The sequence below is a fragment of the Chamaea fasciata genome, unplaced genomic scaffold (genome assembly GCF_029207755.1).
Source record: "Chamaea fasciata isolate MVZ Bird 193981 ecotype frontalis unplaced genomic scaffold, bChaFas1.0.hap1 SCAF_3, whole genome shotgun sequence".
In the NCBI taxonomy this organism is placed as follows: Eukaryota; Metazoa; Chordata; class Aves; order Passeriformes; family Sylviidae; genus Chamaea; species Chamaea fasciata.
In genome coordinates this window covers 32,449,074-32,469,063 of record NW_027094088.1, presented here as the reverse complement: position 1 = coordinate 32,469,063, position 19,990 = coordinate 32,449,074, and the positions used below count along the sequence as shown (strand labels likewise).

The 19,990-nt window shown below is 36.1% G+C and overlaps 1 protein-coding gene across 1 annotated transcript in view; it reads right to left on the bottom strand.

Moving 5' to 3' along the window:
- SDCCAG8 (SHH signaling and ciliogenesis regulator SDCCAG8) overlaps window positions 1-19,990 on the bottom strand; it is a 104,798-nt gene that overhangs the window by 61,303 nt on the left and 23,505 nt on the right. Inside the window, 2 exon segments of the mRNA XM_066178519.1 lie at window positions 5,694-5,836; window positions 17,733-17,849. Of these exon segments, the coding sequence (XP_066034616.1) occupies window positions 5,694-5,836; window positions 17,733-17,849 (260 nt within the window).

Below are 19,990 nucleotides of genomic sequence, written 5' to 3'. Positions count from 1 at the left end.
CGAGAGCAGAGCCCCGCGCTTTTGAGGAAGGAGGGGGCGCGATGCCGCCGAGGGCCGCGGTGCCGGCCCGGGCCCGGGCTCGGGCTCGTCCCCGCCCGCCTCCCGACTTTGCGCGGCCGCGGCACCGCAAGGACCTTGGAAGGTGTCGCGTGTGGCCGGCGGGCACACCACTGCACACATCGCGCACGGCTGCGGCCGCCCCGCCGCTCGCCTGGCGGTGGTCAGTCCTCCCAGCTGCCCTATCCGTTACTGTCTGATTAGCTCTGCGAAGGAGCCCCTCCCCGGCCAGCTTTCCCCGCCATCTGTTCCACACGCGATGGCTGCCGCCCAGCAGCCTCGCGCTGCCCTCCTACCTGGCACCCGGCTCCCGGCCTTACCCCAAAGTGCTAACACAGGTTCTCGCTGCTGGCAGAGTCAGGATTTCATTACTACTACTTTGACAAGTGCAGGGTTGTTTGTAATTTCTCTTTTATCCTGATTTTGATTGTACAACCACCTCCCACTGATTCAGTTTGCTTCAGTTTTGTTGCTCACAGATTTTACTCTCCACATTAATCTCCCTCTGGCATGTTACTGCATCTGTTCCCTTTTTTATTATTAATTTTCAAATTCCCACCATTTTTGACAAAAAGGAGGTAATCTACACTCTGCTTCTGCCCATTTCATTTTCTTTAATTTGGAAGATAAGTATGAAAGCGTGCCAAAGAAGTTAATTCTCCGTTAACAGTTTATTTTCTGGCATCCTGATGCCTTTGTATATGAAAACCAGATAGAAATAAATGTTGACTGAATCACAACAACATAGTTGAAACCGTCCCTAAATTTAATGAAAAGTAAACATATGAAGCAGAATCTAAAAAGTTTATTAGTTATCAGAGTTGTTTCATGTTATCATTCATCCCTGCATTTTAAAATAATGCTTTTGCATGTGATGAGCAGACTATAAAAAAATTAGAAATCAATCACTGATTACACCTCATTTCTGCTTCCTCCCCCCACACCCCCAATTCTAGTGTTATTGGTCCTTTCATCAGTCAGTCAGTCTGAGAAGACTAAGCATATCTCAGTCATTTAATATTAGTAACAACATATCACCAAAACTCTTTCCTAGCATAGATGATGGACTCTAAGGTGCTAAAATTGTTGGAAAAGGCATGGTATCAAGCATATTGCTAACTAATAGATACAACCAGAAAAAAACCCCAAACAATAAATACTAAGTATTGTGCAACTCCCTAGAAGGCTGTGTATAACCACCAGGAAGTTTATGTTTTATCATTTAATAGTACAGCTTAAATAGGGAAAACAATGAATGAGGCAGGCTGCAAATTCTAACAAGGAACACTGGCGATGACATACAGCTCAACACCAGAGCTTCAGATATTAAATAATGCCACATTAACCTGGAAGGTTATGTGCTTTATTTATTGTACATGTAATAGAAATTAGCCTTAATGGAGTCACTGAAACTAGCAAGAAGCACCAATGCACAGTAGGATGACTGTAGAACTGCTAAAACCCAACTGGCATGTCCTTAGATATGCTGCTTTCTAGAGATCATATCATTGTCAAAAAGAGGGAAGAAGTATCACATAACAGGGGAAAAACAATAATCAAGAAAAACAACACCCACTGACTCACTGTAATATAAACTCTAGTCCTTCAAGAGAGTGACACAGGGATTTAGGGCAGCTTGGTGGCTCACCTGAACGTGAAAGCACATGTTCATTTAGTAATTTTTCCCTACTTACCAGCTCACCTTCAGAAGTTCTCACAGTGTTTCAAATGAGCGAACAAGAATAATAAAATTTAAACTAAACTAAATTTGCTTCTATTCTAGTAGACTATATTTCCTAAAAAATTTCAGATGACATTTCAGTCGAAAATATCTTAAGCCAACTATCTATTTACCTATCTTCATACCTGAGAAAATGCACGATGGCATAATAAAATTTCAGTTTTGAAATTTGATGATTACCTTGCTTCTTAGGATTTATTTTAACTTGTTTGGCATATGTGAACAGGAACTGCATCTGACTGCAACTGAAACAAATAATACCTCCAGATCTGGTTTGAAAGAAAAAGAAGAATTTCCTTTCTAATGATTTTTTACAAAAGAATAGTGAAATTTTTTTATATTAGATGACACACTAAGATCTGGACAAGTTGTTAATGTGTTGCATCTTTTATATGATCTTTTCCATGAGAATATTGACATGATTTTTAATGACTGTTTTCTCATTAACTAAGAACAAAAGACCTGTATGTTTTCTACTCTCTGAAGAAGGGCTTCAGGTAAGCTTAATTAGCAAGACCTAACCTTGCCAGAGTAAGAGCAATTTAACACTGACTTAAGAACTGATTTCATAAGATTCTCTTACTACGGTAACCTCAAAGCTGAAACTAGGGTAGAAGAAACCCCCAAGAAAACTTTAAACAATCGTGGTCAGTCTCACAGCATGGTGACATCTGCAAAGTTACATGACTGACAAGCAAAACTACACTGTAGAAGTTCTGTATTTCCCCAGCCTTTTGAAGACATACAAATTAGAATTACTAACTAGATTCAATAGCAGAAAGTGCATGTTAATAGCAAGTATTTCTAAGCAACATATTGCTCCAGGAAGAAAGGTGACAGGAAAAGGCAATTTTAAACTCTGTGGCAATGGTTTAGAATAGCTAATTGTAACCTTTTTTTCTTCATTTTTAACAAGTACATTTTGTTAACTTAGAAGCTGTTTAGTTGGTAATCAATCAACAGTGTCTGAAAACTAGGATACAGCAAAGAAGTGGGACTCCTGGAGAAGAGTGCTGTTCTGCAGAGTACTTTCTTTTCTCATTATGACACAGATTGCATGTTTTTTCTTATTTATTCCTTTCATATACATTTATTTCATTTTTGTACATTAAAATCCAAAGTGCTTGTATTCATTTTATAATCCTATTTATTTACAATATCCAAACTTAGAATCAGTGGATTAGTGAGGCTTTTCTCCTTAGTAATACAATACTTCATACAAAACAAAGATTTCTTTCTGTATTTCCTCAGCTACCTCTAATTTCTGCCAGAACAGCACAGACAGGTCATGCAAGGCAACAGAAAGGCTATCCACAATGGTGTAACAGCAGTACAGGCCCTCCTCAACTCCAGCGTTGTGAGAAGACTTGGAGTGAACCAGCTGGCCCTCTCCTGAAAAGAAGAGAATCAGCAAGGCGAGGCCAAGGCCAGAATACCCAAGAGATGCACTAAATCAGTGCAATTTCTGCAGCAACCTCCCACAGGCAGGACTCTAGAGCTTAAAATCTGTTTTCCTTGGCAAGCGCCACAGCGAATGAGTCTACAACCCCCATAGGATTGCTATTACCCCTACCCTTCAAGTATTTTCACTGACACAGTTGCCATTTGAGGTGAAGGGAATAAATGAAAGAAGGCAAACCATAAGTGAATATAATTTACATGCAACAACTATGGATGTACCAATCCATGAAAAACATGCTGAGTTCAAAATGCAAAACTAATGCCACTAGAGACATGTAACTTTTATACCTTCACTAGCACAAAAAACCTGTTCTGCCAGGAGGTGAGCTGAGAGGAAGAAAGAGTACAGGCTAAGGACAAGTGTCATTTTAGTAGGGGATGTTTTCCTTTGCAAGGCAGGGAAAACAGGTGAAATGAGAACATTTCAAATCCTGCTCTAGGAAATTAAGTTCAAAGGGAAAACAGGTAACAGATCAGGAGCAATGAATCGCTCATCTCTTTTTCCCCCTTCTTCTCCAAGCAACGTCACTTAATGTATTCCTAGAAAACAGACAGACACTCACAAAAATCTACAAAGTATTATAGAATTTGGGGAATGTCAAGAAAATAAGATTTGAACCTCTTTCCCATGCCTCAACATATACATTTTTCCAATAAATACATGTCAGCATAGAAAACATTTCAATTCGTGTAAGGAGATGCCAAGCATGAACACACAATTAACACAAAAAAACCCCCAACCCAACAAAAAAAAATAAAACCCAATCAACCAAATCCCCAAAACTCACAAAAAACCCACAAACAACCAAAAAAACCCCAAGGAGATCAGGACCTTGCAGAAGAGTGTCTGCTCTAGGTCAAAGGAGCCATGGCAGTTCAGTATCTGTCTCAAAAAGGCATCTGTGAAATTGTATGAGAACAGGGCCAGCACAGAGAATTACTTGCCCAAAATACTGTTCCCAGCCTCTGATGATTGCATCTCAGAAACTTTCCGAGTCGGAGACCATACATCAAAAAGCTACTTACATCATCTGTATGTTAGGTATCCAGCTTTAATTACTTTGCTATGTAAAAGCAGGGAATGGTTCTCTTTTTAACATTTTGAGTATTTTCACAACAAAAAAAAAAATTAAAAATTATAAATTTGCTAGTCAGATTTCCTCTAAGATATCCAGAGCTTTATTGCATATAATCAGCCTTTGCTAAAAGGAGCGTGGTAAAGCCATTTGGTTAACTATCACAACAAATCATTATTAATAAAGTTCTGCTAAATCCAAACTTTAGATATCTTAACAACTCACCCAAAACTTTTTTCAAGTTCATTAACCTCTAGCATATTTTTTTCTCTAAATACAGGCTGTTAGAGTGGTACTTTCTTCCATCTGTTAAACAACCGTGCTCTGAATTACACAGAAATTTAGCTGAATAAAAAAATGATTCATTGAATTTAATAGTTTAGACAAGGCTCTATTTTATTTCCATTTACTCAATGGCAGAATTCTCACAAAGCCCAAAAAGTACAAGACTTGGATAAACACACAGACTTCTGTTAAGTGATAAAAATCTGAGCTTTTTTTTTTTTTCCCCCATGAAAAATTTAAACTAGCTTAACTTTTTTCCTTTAGTACGGAGTAAAAGCTGCCAGATTTGTTTATGGATGTTCATTCTTGAGGGGAGCAGGGCAATGGAACAAAAAACTCACACACACAACCAAAAGGCTGCAAACAGTTGGACAATAGCATTTTCCAAGGCAAAAGGAAAAAAGTTCTGCAGTTACCCAAACTCAAGTTGCAATGAATAATTGGCATGTCAACCTTCTGGAGTTTTCTAGAAACATGTAATGAATGGTGCAGCAAAAGACATTGGGAACTATATCCAAGGATGGAATACGCTCAGGGGAAGTGAAGTCTCTCATCACACAATGCATTGCACTGTATCTTCACTGAGCAATAGACTGAAACATTCTCCTCACATACTTGAGCTTACCTCATACAGTAAAAATTATGCTCATTTATACATTTATATACATATTCCTGGTCATTCTGCAGAAGAAATTTCAGTTTATTAATTTGAGAACTCCTATGCTCAAAGGTGCTGCTCTACACTAAAGTCTCAAACAACATTTCAAATATATTTGTCCTACTAAGCACAGCAACAGAAAAAAAATGAAGCTGCAGCCTTCCTTGCTCTTCTTCCTGCCTAAAACCATACCACCTCACCACCAGAGTTGAACATTGCCTCTTCTACACACTACTAATTCACTTTTATAAATTATAGTTCATAACTCACTCATTCAAATCTCCACTTCTAACGCGACTGAGGGCTGCCCATGTAGTCAATGACTGCAAGTATCTACAACAACTGTGGGGAAGCTTGTGGCAAAAAATTAGCAGAATGAAATTGGTACTACAGCATGTAATAGGATAAGGGGTACCTGGTGAGGTGCAGTTGGTGCTCAGATTTACTCAGCAGTTCTGTCAGTTTTAGGCACTCCTCTCTGGCTCCTGTCACATCCTGCTGGGCTTGTTCCAAACGCTGTTTGTTTCCATTCAGCTCTAATCCCAGTTTTTCTATTTGCTTAGAAAATTATAGAACCAAAGAAAGTATATTTAAGAAATACATAGAGATACATTTCAAGACAAAAAAAAAAAAAAAAAAGGTGATCAAAGCACCTGAACATAATGCGCGCTTCTGTTTTTGAAAATAGTAGTTACTTGATAAAAACTGCAAAACAAGCAAATTAAAGTATTTAAAATTACATTCTTATGAAAAGCCAAAATGTGTTTCATATTTAAGTACTCTAATATACAATCAATGTTATTGCGTTCTATGTGGCTTAAGAGTTACAGGCATTCAAGTATTTTCCATTCCTCTCATGTGAAGGCTCCATACTTGTGGCCTGAATTCACTGTGCTAGAGAGCCAGAAAGGCAGTGGAACAGTGGCCATCTTCAGAAGCTGCTTGACATAGGATAGGTCTTGGGATAATTGATTTATTTTTATCTTTAACGCCTATTACGTAACCAGTGACAAGGGGGCATTTAGCTTTGTCACCTAATATTACACAAGAGAATAAAGGTAGTTTTTTTATTTTACCATTATTGAAAAGAAGTATTTATGACTTCTATCTGAACCCTAAACGTACCAGCTGCTGTTAATCCTGTTATTTTATTAATATCCTTAGTCCTTATATGTCAACATAGTAGCTAAAGTTGATGAGTCTATTAACTTATTTTACAAATAACCATAGTCAAGTTTGATTGACCAGCATCTTCAAGTTCACGACCAGCATCTTCTAGTTCTACATGCTAGACTTACATTATCCCAATCATATTGTCAGCAATTTAAACATTTTTCATGGAAATTCTCAGAAACAATATATTTTTCTTCAAGTCCATATACAACATACAAGTACCTGCAGACATATACCTGTAACACAATACTATACTTTGTCCTAAGGATGCTTTTAAGAAGGCCAGTAGAGTACAGAATAACCTGACAATGTAGTTTTATCATGTAGTAACAGTTCTGCACTAACTCTCTATGCAAATATTTATTTGTCTTTGGGGCTGGAGGGAACTTGCATGTTTTGCAGTCAACTAAACTGTGAATGGTCATTACTAGTGCAGAATAAAATTGTTCATATAAGGAGTTAGTGCTGAATAGTTCTTATACTTTAAACCCGTATCATAGCTTGTTTGTGATAGCTTCCTCATGTAGACAAGATGCAATATCTTCTTTAATTAATGAAATTATTCATTCAAACATCCTACAAGAATAAATGAAAATAACCTCCCCCTAATAAAAACATTTGAAGCACCTTCATAATAGCATTGTCTCTTTTCCTCCCATAAAGTGTTAACTTAAACTACTTACAGTAAGTTATGATGTCAGAGAAATAAAATCTCTTCATCCAGAAAAAGAACACCATTTCAGTAGTGTTGGGGGTTTTAAAATTTTGCCATTTACTTAACTGTACACTTTTTTGCCAGCAAAGAGCACTCAAAAAAAGTTCATGAAGGAAATTTTGATTAGAATTTAAATGTCACCTTGCTTTATCACATGCACCTCCTACCAAATTACACTGGGAATTCCAAGTTCAAATACAAAGATAGTGAAACTGTCTACAAAGTCGTTAATACTCTTCCCTTCTAAAGAATATAGCAACTTATAAAACTGACAGAATATTTTAAAATCAGTTAGTCAAAGATATTCAGTTACAAATGCTTTGCATTTTTACATTTCAGACTTTTGTGTATTTTTAATAGAAGTCTTAGTGGATTCTCTATTCTTCTTAACAGTAGTAGTTCATAAGTGTTATCTCTCCATTCACAGTAAACGGGGACGTGAACTCTTCACTGTCTTCCCAAGTTAAAGATAGGAAAGTTCTGCAACATTCCTAAAATCTACTTTCAAAGTACATCCATTCAGCACACCTTTAAACAAACCCAAACCACAAATTAGTGCAAAAGCATCAGCTAAGTACTTTAAAAAAGCACAACCACAGCTGAGAATATAAATACACTCTAGATCGCTCCTTCAGGGAAAAGTTTCAAGGAACAGATGGGCTTTACACCATTGCCTGGAGTTAAACAGGCTCAGTCAGGTTTTGACACAGACCCACAGAATGAAGCAAATTCCAAGTGCAAGAACCTCTGGTGAAAATGTTTCATTTCCATCAGCCAGATGTTAAACCTTCAGGGCTGAACTCAAGAACACATCCATAGATTTTAGTTGTCATGAAAGTGCAGGGGGAAATTCTCACATAGGGAAGTGTCACTTCATGACAGGATCTTTGAACATTCACAGGTGTCTTACAATTTTCTATTAGAAGTATCAAGAGAACAAAAATGTGGCTTAAAGAACAATTGTACTTGGGCTACTTTAATCAGTCATTCCAAAATCCAGTATCAGCTCCTTTACACTCATGCACACATACGTTTGTACATTTGTGTAGGTATATACAGACATACATAAACACTTTAAAGTATCAATGTTTGGAGGTGCTTGCAGCATGACCTACATTCTAGAATTCTGGTAATGACCATGGCAGAAACAGCAGACAACCTCGCGAGAAAGGGATGGCAGAAAAATGTCACCCAATAAAACGTTTTAACAACAACTCAGAAACAGCCAATCCAGGTATATTTAGGCTTATTGATTAAATTACTCTTTTTGAAACACCAAAAAATGTTCATTCAAAATAATTCAGTAGGGGCCACACACCACACCACATCTACAGGCTGAAAACAGATCATACTCTCAATACTATGGGATACTTCAGTTTAAAAACTCAGGTAATAGTTAGAAATATGAACCCTCAGAATCTGAGATGTGTTAATATAATAAAGAATAACCCTCTTCTCTCTCCAGTTAACAGTAAGTCTCACAAATACACTCTGTCCTGAATTCTGAAATATGCCAAGTCTAGTCCATCATTAGGTCATCACAATGTAATTGGGATTAAATCTACAGAGAAATTACAGAATCAGTGAATCTTCACTGTTCCTGCAGGGAATCTTATCAGCAGCATTTTTCCCAACTTTTACTCAGAATAATTTGTGTTACTTCAGTTACCATTTCTTCTATCAGGAAGCTCTAAGTAGTTCGGTAGCTGCTATCCAGGTCACTGTGTAATTGTAGGGACAGAAACAGAAACAAACCACCAACTAAAGCATTTTGCTGACAGCTCTGTTTCTCATGCAGTGTTAATTTGATCCCTCAGTGCCTATCACCTGTGATACAGCTTTTTACCACATGATCAGAAAGTTATTTCTTCAAGGTACTTAACTTTTCAATGTATGTGAGAGACAAGAGATGGAGCACAGAACTGCAAAAAGACAGATGACAATCTTGCATTTAAGAAAATCTGAAACAGATTTTCAGTATAACAAGGAACAGAATTATCATAATGTATACGTACAACAAGACTACATTAAGGTTAGAACAAGCAACTTCTGGTGCTTAACTCTGCAACTTTAATGTTCTTATTACTTCTGCACATAATTTCAAAAGTACTATTTAATATGTCTTGTTCTGCAGTTGCCCAAACTCCCAGGAATATCAACAGGCACTTTGCCATGGAAAGATGGCAGGCTAAACCTCAGCAGGAGAAACACCATTATTAGTAAGCTGAAACACACTAACACCATCCTGCATCCATATTCAGCTCAGTCACGCAAAGGAAGTTTTGCTTAAACAAAAACAAAGCTTTGGTGAAGTACCACTGCAGTAAAATTTTATTCTAAATCAATTATTCTTTTTTCAGTATTACCACCAACCACCTTTTATATTTTAAGTTTTCCACTTCAGAGCACACAGGACCCTTTTGTATCTTTTCTTGAAGCACTTAAGTGTTTCACTTCTCATCCATTAGTTTGTAGAGGCATTTAAAAATTGTCTTCAGATTTTTACAATGCATTTCTAGGGGAACACAGTAGAGATGCTTATTCAGTGACATAAATGCAACTTGCTGGAAAACATAAAAGGTGATTTCTCAAACACTGAATCAATCCTCAAATATCCTTTTCATAACCTATCTGACATTATCTTCACCTAACAATTCTTATGCATGCTGTAAAAATGCGCTTTTTAATTAACTAGACATCTCTATCTCTGTAAAATCTGATTAAATAAAATAATAATTTCATTCAAAATTAAAGATTAAAATAATTCTTTTTATACTAATCCTGATTCTATTGTGTGCAAAAATACAACTTTAAACTTCAAACTCGCAGATGTTTTTCACAGAATTTTACATAAGAGCAAACTGACAGAAAAGACAGATACATTTTTTATCAAATGAGAATGATTAAGTGGTGATAAAAAAAGTTATACTCTGAAGAAAATGCAAAAACAACTTTAGAATACTTTTAACAAAATGAAAAATAAACTAAAACCAAATTAATTCTTAAGTCATTTATGATATTCACTGTTGTCGCAGTATGTTCACACATCAGGTAAAAAAATACACAGTATAACCTTAAAAGGAAATTCTGCACTGACTATATCATTGCCCAAATTCTTCAGTAAGATAATTCCGGAGAGTAAAATATTAATGTGAATTTACACTACATTTTGTTTTGTTTGTTTCATACTTTATTTGCTACCCTTACTAAAAGATTGAAGAGGCATAAAATAAAACCAAAAAATAGAAGAAAAAATATAGAGTAATAAAAAGTGAAATATAATCACTGTTGTGGTTGGTATTTGAATGCACAACCCCAAAAGGCAATCAACATCTATAAAAATATACAGACTTCAAATTAATATACCTTTACAGGCCATGATGCTCGTAAGCTTAGCCCCATTTACTAAAGTAGCCTTCAAAACAGAGAGAACAGTGATAATGCTCAGGACCAAGTCTTTCAAAGAGGTGCCTCCAGCATGGCCTTGCACATACATTTAAATACTACGTGTACCATTGACAGGGAATTTTTGCACTCTTTCACACTGATCTCAATCCATGGTGCCTTCCATACCTAATAATATACTAATTATTCAGGGACAGAACTAACTGATTTTTTTTTCCTTAAATAAAAAAACCCTCAACAAAACAAGACTGGTTTTGCAGAAAGATTTCAAGTGTTTTACTTGGATTACTTCAGGCCATATGCAGCAGGGGTCATTTGCAGTCATTTCTATCCTAATCCTGATATCAATCAAGCAACTGTAGGTTCGGAGTGGTCTCTAAACCTCAGACCTCCCAGGCATGGCCATCTGACATAGCATATTGCACCTGAAGAACTTTGTAAAGAGAGCTAGGGCCATCACAAGGTTAACCCCCACCACATCCCAACAATGGCTTTCTCCCTTTTGCACTCTGTTTGAATTACTGCTGCTTCTCATTCAAATCTGAATGAGGATACAAAGCACTCATGAAAGCTACGTGTAGTTTCAAAGGGGAAACCTCTATTCTGGAAATAGATTTATTATAAACTGTGAGAACATACAAATATGTACACAGGGCTTAAAGGAGTTCACGAAGACCACCTCTTTCTAAGAGGCTAATTCACAAAAACACACAGGACTACTGCAAATTCTACAAATCATTTAGCCTAAAATTGGAATCTGAAAAGCTTTCCTGACAGGAAGGGCAAGTAACCTGAGCAGAAACACAAGAAGTAGCCCCAAGTAACACGCATGGTTCCTGTGGAAAGTTTTTGGCTCACAAATCAATTGATCTGTAACGACCAGAGGGACAAGAAAGATATAGCCTAGATAAGCAAAGCAGGCTGTGAGTTCTTGGATGGCTATAACCCAAACCTGATTTGGTGGGATTGTTGAATTCCTCAAAGTAGTTTTGGGACCCCTTTGCCACTTGTACTGCAAAATGTGATGGCACCTGGCAGTACCACACACCTTTGTGTGCTCCACTAAAGGGCAGAGCCTCAAGACAAGAGCCATCACCTAAGCAAAGGCCATCAGCCACAAACCCTCTACTTCCAAATTGGTGGAGAATTAACAGAGACAGGACTCTGCAGTTTCCTAGGAAGAGCAGGGGTGCTGGAAGAACTTTATGGGAATAGCATGGAGGGCTGATGTGTTTAGAGGAACACACTTTAAATTTCAGTGAAGCAAATTTGTTACCTGTGGTTGTTAGCTGAGGCAAGAAAAAAAACTTACGTTGCAAAGTATAGATTTATGAGTACACACACACAAATTTTAAATTAAGAAATAATCTTTAAGGTCCGTTCTTGAGCAAACTCTTGAAGAGCAACATGGACCCTGTGGATAAATACCCTGGGAAGTGACAACAGTGAATGGCAGAAGCATACTATACAAGGATTTTACCTCATCATTTCCATGAAAATATTTGCTTTTAATTTGCCAGAATATCTGACCTGCAATACTATTTCAGGAACAAAACTTCCAATCCGATAGAGATTACTACAGTCACATTTTAACAGAGAACATTGCTGTACTACAGATTAGTTCAGCAGCCACCAGCAGAGATAAGAAAGTGATTTTGTTCACAGTGGAACAAGATGATTTTTCTGTTAATGGATTGCACAGGTGGGAGATGGGGGACAATGAGGTAGTGCAAAATATATGGTTCACTTGCTGATAAAAATTTCAGAAAAGGAAGGATGCGTGTAGAAAGAAGGAAGGGGAAGATTACACCTACTTCATTATTGAAAAATAGGAGAGAACAAAACCTGTTCCTTTTATCCTTTCAAACACTATTTAAGACTACTGATGTGAGATTGGTTCTGATTTCCTGGACAGCATAACGGAATAGCTGAAAAGAAAACCTATGCAATAACAACTGACAAGTGATAGGGACTTTTACACACTTTTTCTTCTGATTTTTGACACAATCAGAAAGAATTGATAAAACCACCTTTTTTTTTTCTAGTCAGAGAAGAAGAAAACCAACAGAAACCAAGTATTTAAGTATGTAAACCTACTATATCAAGCGATGCGCAATTCCTTTCCTATTTTAAATAATTTTTAATGCACATATTTTCTCTTTCCATATACTGTGGGGTGGCATCACTGTGGATGACAGAACATGGATCAAGGTTACATGGGCCAAACGACACCTATGAACAATAAAATCCTGGCCCTGTGTTACTCCTCTTGGCAGGCTAGATGCTTAGGGGAAGCAGACCTGTACAGAAAATGCAGACAAGTGACTAAAGAAAAGTCTACCACTGGGAATCCTAGTCCCAAAGATTTTTCTTAAGGAAATAGATAGGTCTTCATGAAGGCTGCTCATGCCACTGATCCTTGAGGAATGGGTGGCTGACAGAGGAAAGCTATGCCATAGCAGAACAGCAACAGCCATATTATAATTTTATAAATATTACAGAGTTGTAGGTCAATGTCTTCCTCAAAAATCTTGAGATGAGCTAGTAAGTTCAGCTACCAAAAAAAAAAAAGAATTATGTTCTTCCTGAGCAGGCTAGAAAATTCTTATCAAAGCAAGGCTTAAAGTACTGCCATTTTACTCCTTATTTACTCATTTTTAAATTAATGCATTGAATGCCCAAAACACAAAATGATTCATTAGTTCAGTTATAGTAAAGGTTATCACATTTCCTTAATACTTTCTTTTCGAACAGCAATTTGGGTTTGCTACTTTTAAGACAATTATACTCAAGGTCAGACCAGGTGAGAATATTTCATGCTAAAGTTTTCAAGCCATCTCCTGAGTTTTGGGGTTTTTCTCCCATACCAAATATTACTCAAGTATAAGTTTACTGCTTTAATAGAATTTCTTCTCAAAACATAATTTCCAGAGCATCTTTATAACTAATGAGGAAACATAGTATCAAATATAGATATAGACTGTTATAAGAATATACCTAACACATAATCCTAACCCATCTTCACCACTTATTAAAAGTTGCAAGTTTCAAACATCTGGTGATATGCTGAATGTCACAGCTGTTGAAAACTAGTATTTTAAAGCCTCAGTCATGAAAGCTTGATATCTATTCATAAAAAGACATTTCAGTGAATCAGGGTCTTTAGAAGGTGTTTCTGGTCTTGCTTTGGATACTCCGAAGCATTTCCAGGCTATATACCCAAATTCTTGGCCTGAACTATTTTTGATGAAGACAGAGTCAGTAATCTCTCCTCTTATAACATCTAAATTAGGTTACTATAAATCACGGATTTATGACAAATGAGATAAACATTCCCAAAATACCCTTTGGCAAAATGCTTTTGGACTGCAATTTTGCCAGATTTTTATTTGTCTGCAAAATTGTCAGTCTATAATGTACAGACGCATCATTTAGGTTCTGTCATACTGCACAAAAATACTTTGGTGTGTAGCTCTTCCTATTTGTATAGGTTATGCATGTCAGTGAGTCTCGATTTCTTTTAATTGGACTTATGAATTGCCATGCAGGCCACTCTTAAAAATCTGTGGGTTTTAGTACAGTATTTCTGGACCTTTTAATTCTGTTGCCTACAAGGTAGGCAACAGAATTGTATAATCCCCCCTTCAAACTATATCTGCCCAAATTTAAAGACTTTTTTACAGGTTAAGATTACTAGCTTGGATTTATTTCTACACAAAGTACTTATCTGATTCCATGAAACATGATAAAACAAAATTGAAAAGCTGCAGTTAGCTTCTGGAGTTGAATTTAACATGTCCCATTGCTTTATTGCAAAGACACCACAACTCTCAGTGGAGCCATGCTACTGGTAAGAACTATGTAATAAGGAGGACGCCCAAATTGGCTTGGACTGCAAAACCCAATACTAAAAACTGTTTTCCTTCTACATGCTGAAGCTTGCAAGATTTTATAAGCCAAATATAAATTATTTCAGACAAACAGAAAGCAAATTATTAACAGAGAACTTCATTTTTATTTTTATACGGCAGAGCAGAAAAGAGCAAGTGATGTTAATCTGAGGAACCATTTCCTAGTGTGTCAGAAGTATGATTTCTGTTAGAAATGCATAAATTATGCCATGCAGTGCCTACAAATTAACAAAAAAAAGTATTATAAAAGTGATGCCCTGCTGTGTCAAATATGCCACACAATTTTTGTTCTAATAACAGCAATTTAGGTTAGGGCGTGACTTCTCTCTGATATAGCTGTGCTAGTACAACCCCTAGTGTGGACACAGTTTACTGCCACGTAGGCATTATATTCGTATAATTTATAAAGCTTGTTCCTAAGCAGTAAAAGTATTAAGTAATGCACTGTTATTTCAGCACAGCTACATCCACAATGGGAGGGCTGGCTGAGGGAGAAAAAGAGAGGCAGTAGGTTATGCTACTTTACAACATACTGGGCCAGATGAACAGATGTGGGTTTTGTGTAGAGAAAACTGTGTAGGACATGCCTTTCCCGCCACCTCCCTCCATAATCCTGATGTTAATCAGGATCATAATGGATGATATTACAGAACTTATTCAATTCAAATTGTAACATTGCGCCTCTTCATTTTTAAGAAATATTCATGTAAAATGTTAATAACAGAGAGTTATAACAGATATTGACACGTGGGTATTAGTCCTAACTGAACAATAAATAGACGGAAAAAGATATTAGGATAAAAGAGAGAAAGACCAAAGATATATACTCTCCTTAGGTTTCCTAAATAATACAAGTTCAATTTTGAATAAGATTTATAAATACCAGCATATGATAAATACCAACCTGTATTTCCTTGACATACAAATATATGTATCTGGTGATCCTGAATTGTACATGTGGGGCTTTCTGCCTATGTTGACACACCTGAATAATTTTAATCCTTTTTTAAAAGTCATTCCATGTAAAGTAAAAATATCTTAAAAACTGAAATTTATCTACAGGACAATTAAAAATACAATTATACCTCAAGAAACAGCAAACTCGCTCTCAATATGTTAAAAGGCAATTCAAAACATGATCCTTTGCTTTTAAAAGAGAAAAAACCATCATTTAATACAGAATAGCATGAAAATACTCATACATTGTTGTCTCTCTACTCTAAAAAAAAAAAGTATGTATTTATTATGAACAGATGGTGGCCAAGGAAGGTATCAGCTCTGTCTCTTGGCCAGAAGGTCAGGTCATGGCTGAGAGACCAAAGAACAATTATTTGCTATTCAGTGCTACATAAGATAAAACATTTCAGGTTTTCTTTAAATACGAAGATAGATGTGACTGAACTGTTTTCATTTTTTTAAAACAAAGTAATTTGCAGTAACTTATTAACATTTGTTAAAATGTTTAAAAATCCCCAGCCAACAAGCAACAACAGAACAAGGCACTCTAACACACTTCTTGGGTTGCCTTTAATGTGTTAAATAATCCTAGGACCTATACAGAACTTTTTGGGTTACTGGAACCACATCTATAAAACAGCTGCGAGATACTGAGTCTGAAAATTTCAAAATTGTTTGTTTTCCTTTTTTTTTTGAGGAACCAACAATCATACTTGAACAATATAATAACATAATTATCTAATTATCTAATAATTTTTGCTGATAGGAACCCTCCCTCACATAATTTCACTTTATATCAAATTATAAATCACCACATTTCAGTGTATTCAGCCCCACATTGATTAAAATACCAGTATGTCATCACATGAGGTTAAAATATTTTGTTAAATTTTGTAATTTGTTCAAAAGGCAATCCTTAAGCAAGTTGGAGAACAGGATTTAAAATCCAAGATACTTCTTCAAGTATCTTATTAAACACATCCTGTTTTATTTGTATGCCAAGATTATGCCAACTCTTTTATCTGTGATATCTGTCAAGACACAGACGACAAGCCTGTTTTTTGTTTTTCAGTGTCCTTAGGCCTAAAGGATGTAGGAGTGAAAAAAAAAAAAAAGCAAACCTTGAAAAAAGAATGCTTCAAGACCTCTCTTCTGCGCTGTATAATTCTGTGCTGGGTTATTTCACCTAATAAACTCCTCCCTTGGATTTTACATCTATTTTCATTATAACTTGAATTAATATTGCTTCCAGACTAAGCTTGTACTATTAAGTTTATAAACTTACTGTTCTACACGCAGCTTTTGAGGAACTGGTAATTTAAAAATTAATTTTTGAAATACTTCCTTGTCCCCCTACATTTATTCTTATACAGGGAATGATTTGCTCAGTTATTTAAAAGAAAAAGAATGGTTCAAAACCTCTTGGATAGGCTGCTCAAATAACAAAAGTCATATTAAAAAAATCATCCTCGTGTGCATCTTATATATCTGTGTATTCAGAAGACTCTTATGTGCAAATCACAACTTAAGAAGGAATACTGAAAGTTTGAAGTCCTAGAGAAAAATGGATAGAACCTCAAGAAAAAGGCCACTTCAAAAATGCAGATTACACCTGTTCAAGCTGTTTGCCAAGTATGTTGAAGGTTACTCTAATAATCTTTCTTGCTGCATGGGATGTTTTCTCACAGACTATCTGTAAGGCATATACTGGTTTTTGAATTAATACAAAACCCAGTTTTAAATAAGCAACAGTTAATGCCAAGTGGATTTTTTCTAGGTTTTTTTTTTTTTTTAAGAAGGTTACTTTTTCTCTGGTTTTGTTTTCTTTAAACTTTTCTATGAATCCCAGCATTCAGTAACATTGAATCTTTAAAGAAATTGGAAGATAAATGATTTTCATTTTTGGTATCATTAGGTTATGCTTAGAGTCTTTAATGTTCTGTTAGGCTGCATGTATAGGTAATTATGTGTGGATTTATTTGTGAGAAAAAGTGTATAAACACATGTATACAGTACACAGAATTTAAGTAGCTGGTATGAATAATATGATAGAGTAATTCTATATGAAAGCATGGAATGAGTGATGCGCAAAACTGAACATACTAGGGCTGAAAACAAGATTAAGATAACCAAGAGGTATTTATTTAGCAGTAAAAGCTGGCTTTTTGCCATTAATTTAAACCATTTAACAGTAATAAATGACCACTATTAGAAAAATGAATCATTCCAGCTTCTGAAAAAACCCTACTTAGGCTACTAATAACTGCAAAGTTATAGCAGTATTATCTCTTACCTGGTCCTTAATTTCAAGCTCCCTTATAGTTTTTGTTCTGTACTCTCTGAGCTCCTTTTCTGCCTCATCCTTCTTCATTTTGGTTTGATTCAACTGATAGCGCATTTCTCCACACACCTGTTAGATTACACAGACAACATGATCTGTTAGCTTGAAGAATCCATAGACCAGGGTTTGCAATTAGATCTTTTGGTGCCCTCTACAGGCCATTGAAAGGCACCATATTTTTAATTTACAGATATTTTAGGTCTACAAATGGTAAATGTTTTTACATAGAAAGGTGGATCTGAATTCTATATTTAGTCATTAACTTTGACATATGCAGTATCTTCTAGATTCAAATATATTTGGATCAAGATTTTGCTAAGTATAAAGGCTTATGTTGTAAATATGTATCAGTACAGTTAAATGACAGTTGCTGGTCTGATACTCTTCTCTCATTCTCTGTAAAATCCCAAGAAAGTCGATGTCAACACTTCCAAAATGTAGAAGTAAAGCATCTATCACACTCCTAAATAAAGGTGTATTTTAACTTGCCAATTTTACACTTTTGAGAAAGAAATTGTTTAAATGTTAACACAATAATTTTCAAAGTTTGATCAGAGCATTACAAACTTATCGCAAACTGAAGATAAATTCTTTTTTAAAAAAGTCTAATTTAAACAGATACATGGTCCAGAAGAAATAGATCAAAGCAACATTTCAGGAAACCACTTCAACACAGGACAATTATTCTCTGCTGTTGGAGTGTTTGCTATATTACCCCCTCAATCTTTTCCATCTGGCAGCTCAACTTCAGAGGATATGTGAAGGGGTTAGGAGAAAGTGAAAGAAATTTAAAAAACCCAAAACAAAACCAGAAGATCACTAATCCCTTTCACATAACTTTACTGCTGTACAGGGTTGTCATTCTTCCAATTTTCAATCTAAGCTGTCCCTTTTTGTCCTTATCCTGTGTCATCACCTCCAATTTGTGCCTGTCCATTTCACCTTCATTAACCAACGAAATACATGCACACTCCTTAGTGAGAATGCAAATGTATTTACTCACAGCTCCTCTTAGTCTACTTTCTTTCCAACTCACTCTACTTCCCTGCCTTACTTATATTCTTTCAGCATTTGCTCCTTAAATGTACACCCTTTAAATTTTCTGCTACAATCCTCTGTGCTTCTCAAAAACATTCTCACATATTCTACAACCCAAACTAATTTCTGTTTTTCAGTCTTATACCTCTTCTCATTTTCACTTTTTTTTTCTCCTTAAAAAAAAAGGTAGGGAAAAAGTAAATATGCATACTGCAATGAAATCACTCTAGCAAAAAAACTAAACCAACTGTCATAACTTTTAAGCAGTAGCATCACTTATGAATTCAAAGGACAGCTTGTGAATTTAGCCATTCCAAATAATGCAAAGCGGCAAATACTCTGAAAAATGGCAAAGTTCTGAAGCATTTTTTAAATACTAAAGTATTATATGCAGCTAAAAAAATCTTGAGATGCAACTGCATAGCTTGAAAACCCTGGATTTCTACCTCCTTCTGCCTTTATCTGAAGGATGTAACAAAATGCAATATGTGACTTCCTCCAAGTGAAATAAAAAAAATACAGCATCCTTGCCTTCAGCTCCTCCACACACTGTACAAAGGGAATAACACAGAAGAATCAGCAGATGGTGCTGTCCTAATAATGGATTTTTCAGTCTCCTCAAGAATGAAGGAAATAGATCCTCACTCCATATTTTCTTTCCCTGACTTCTCATGCATGAAGAAAAACACTATTTTGGATAAAACTCAAAACAGAAGTGTTGCTATTTGCTGTTTTGAATAATGGCAAACTGAGTCTGGAAACAAGGAGTCAGATTCACAAGCAAACATGTCACATAGCCAGTGAAAATGTCAGGGTGATGCACATAGTCCTGTCAGCTCCAGGATTTTCAAGACTTCTTGGTTTAGTACAGGGACACAAATAAAGTTTTCCAATCTCTCAGGACAGTGCAACTAACAGACTATTGCAAGGTGACCACCTATTCAATTGTGTATTAACATGAACGGAAGCAGGAACTGGCACCAAAGTATCATCTCCAGGAGGAAACTTCAAATTGGTAGGGTACAAAATTGTTCTTTTCAGACCAATGAATACTTGTACCTCCTGCCTCTTTCACCATCTCCTCACCCCTGTAAGTGGTGCTAGTCGTTTGTGAACCCAGCCAAAAGTGTGTTTCAGAATTGGTAAACCAAACTATTCTGACATTTTTAAAA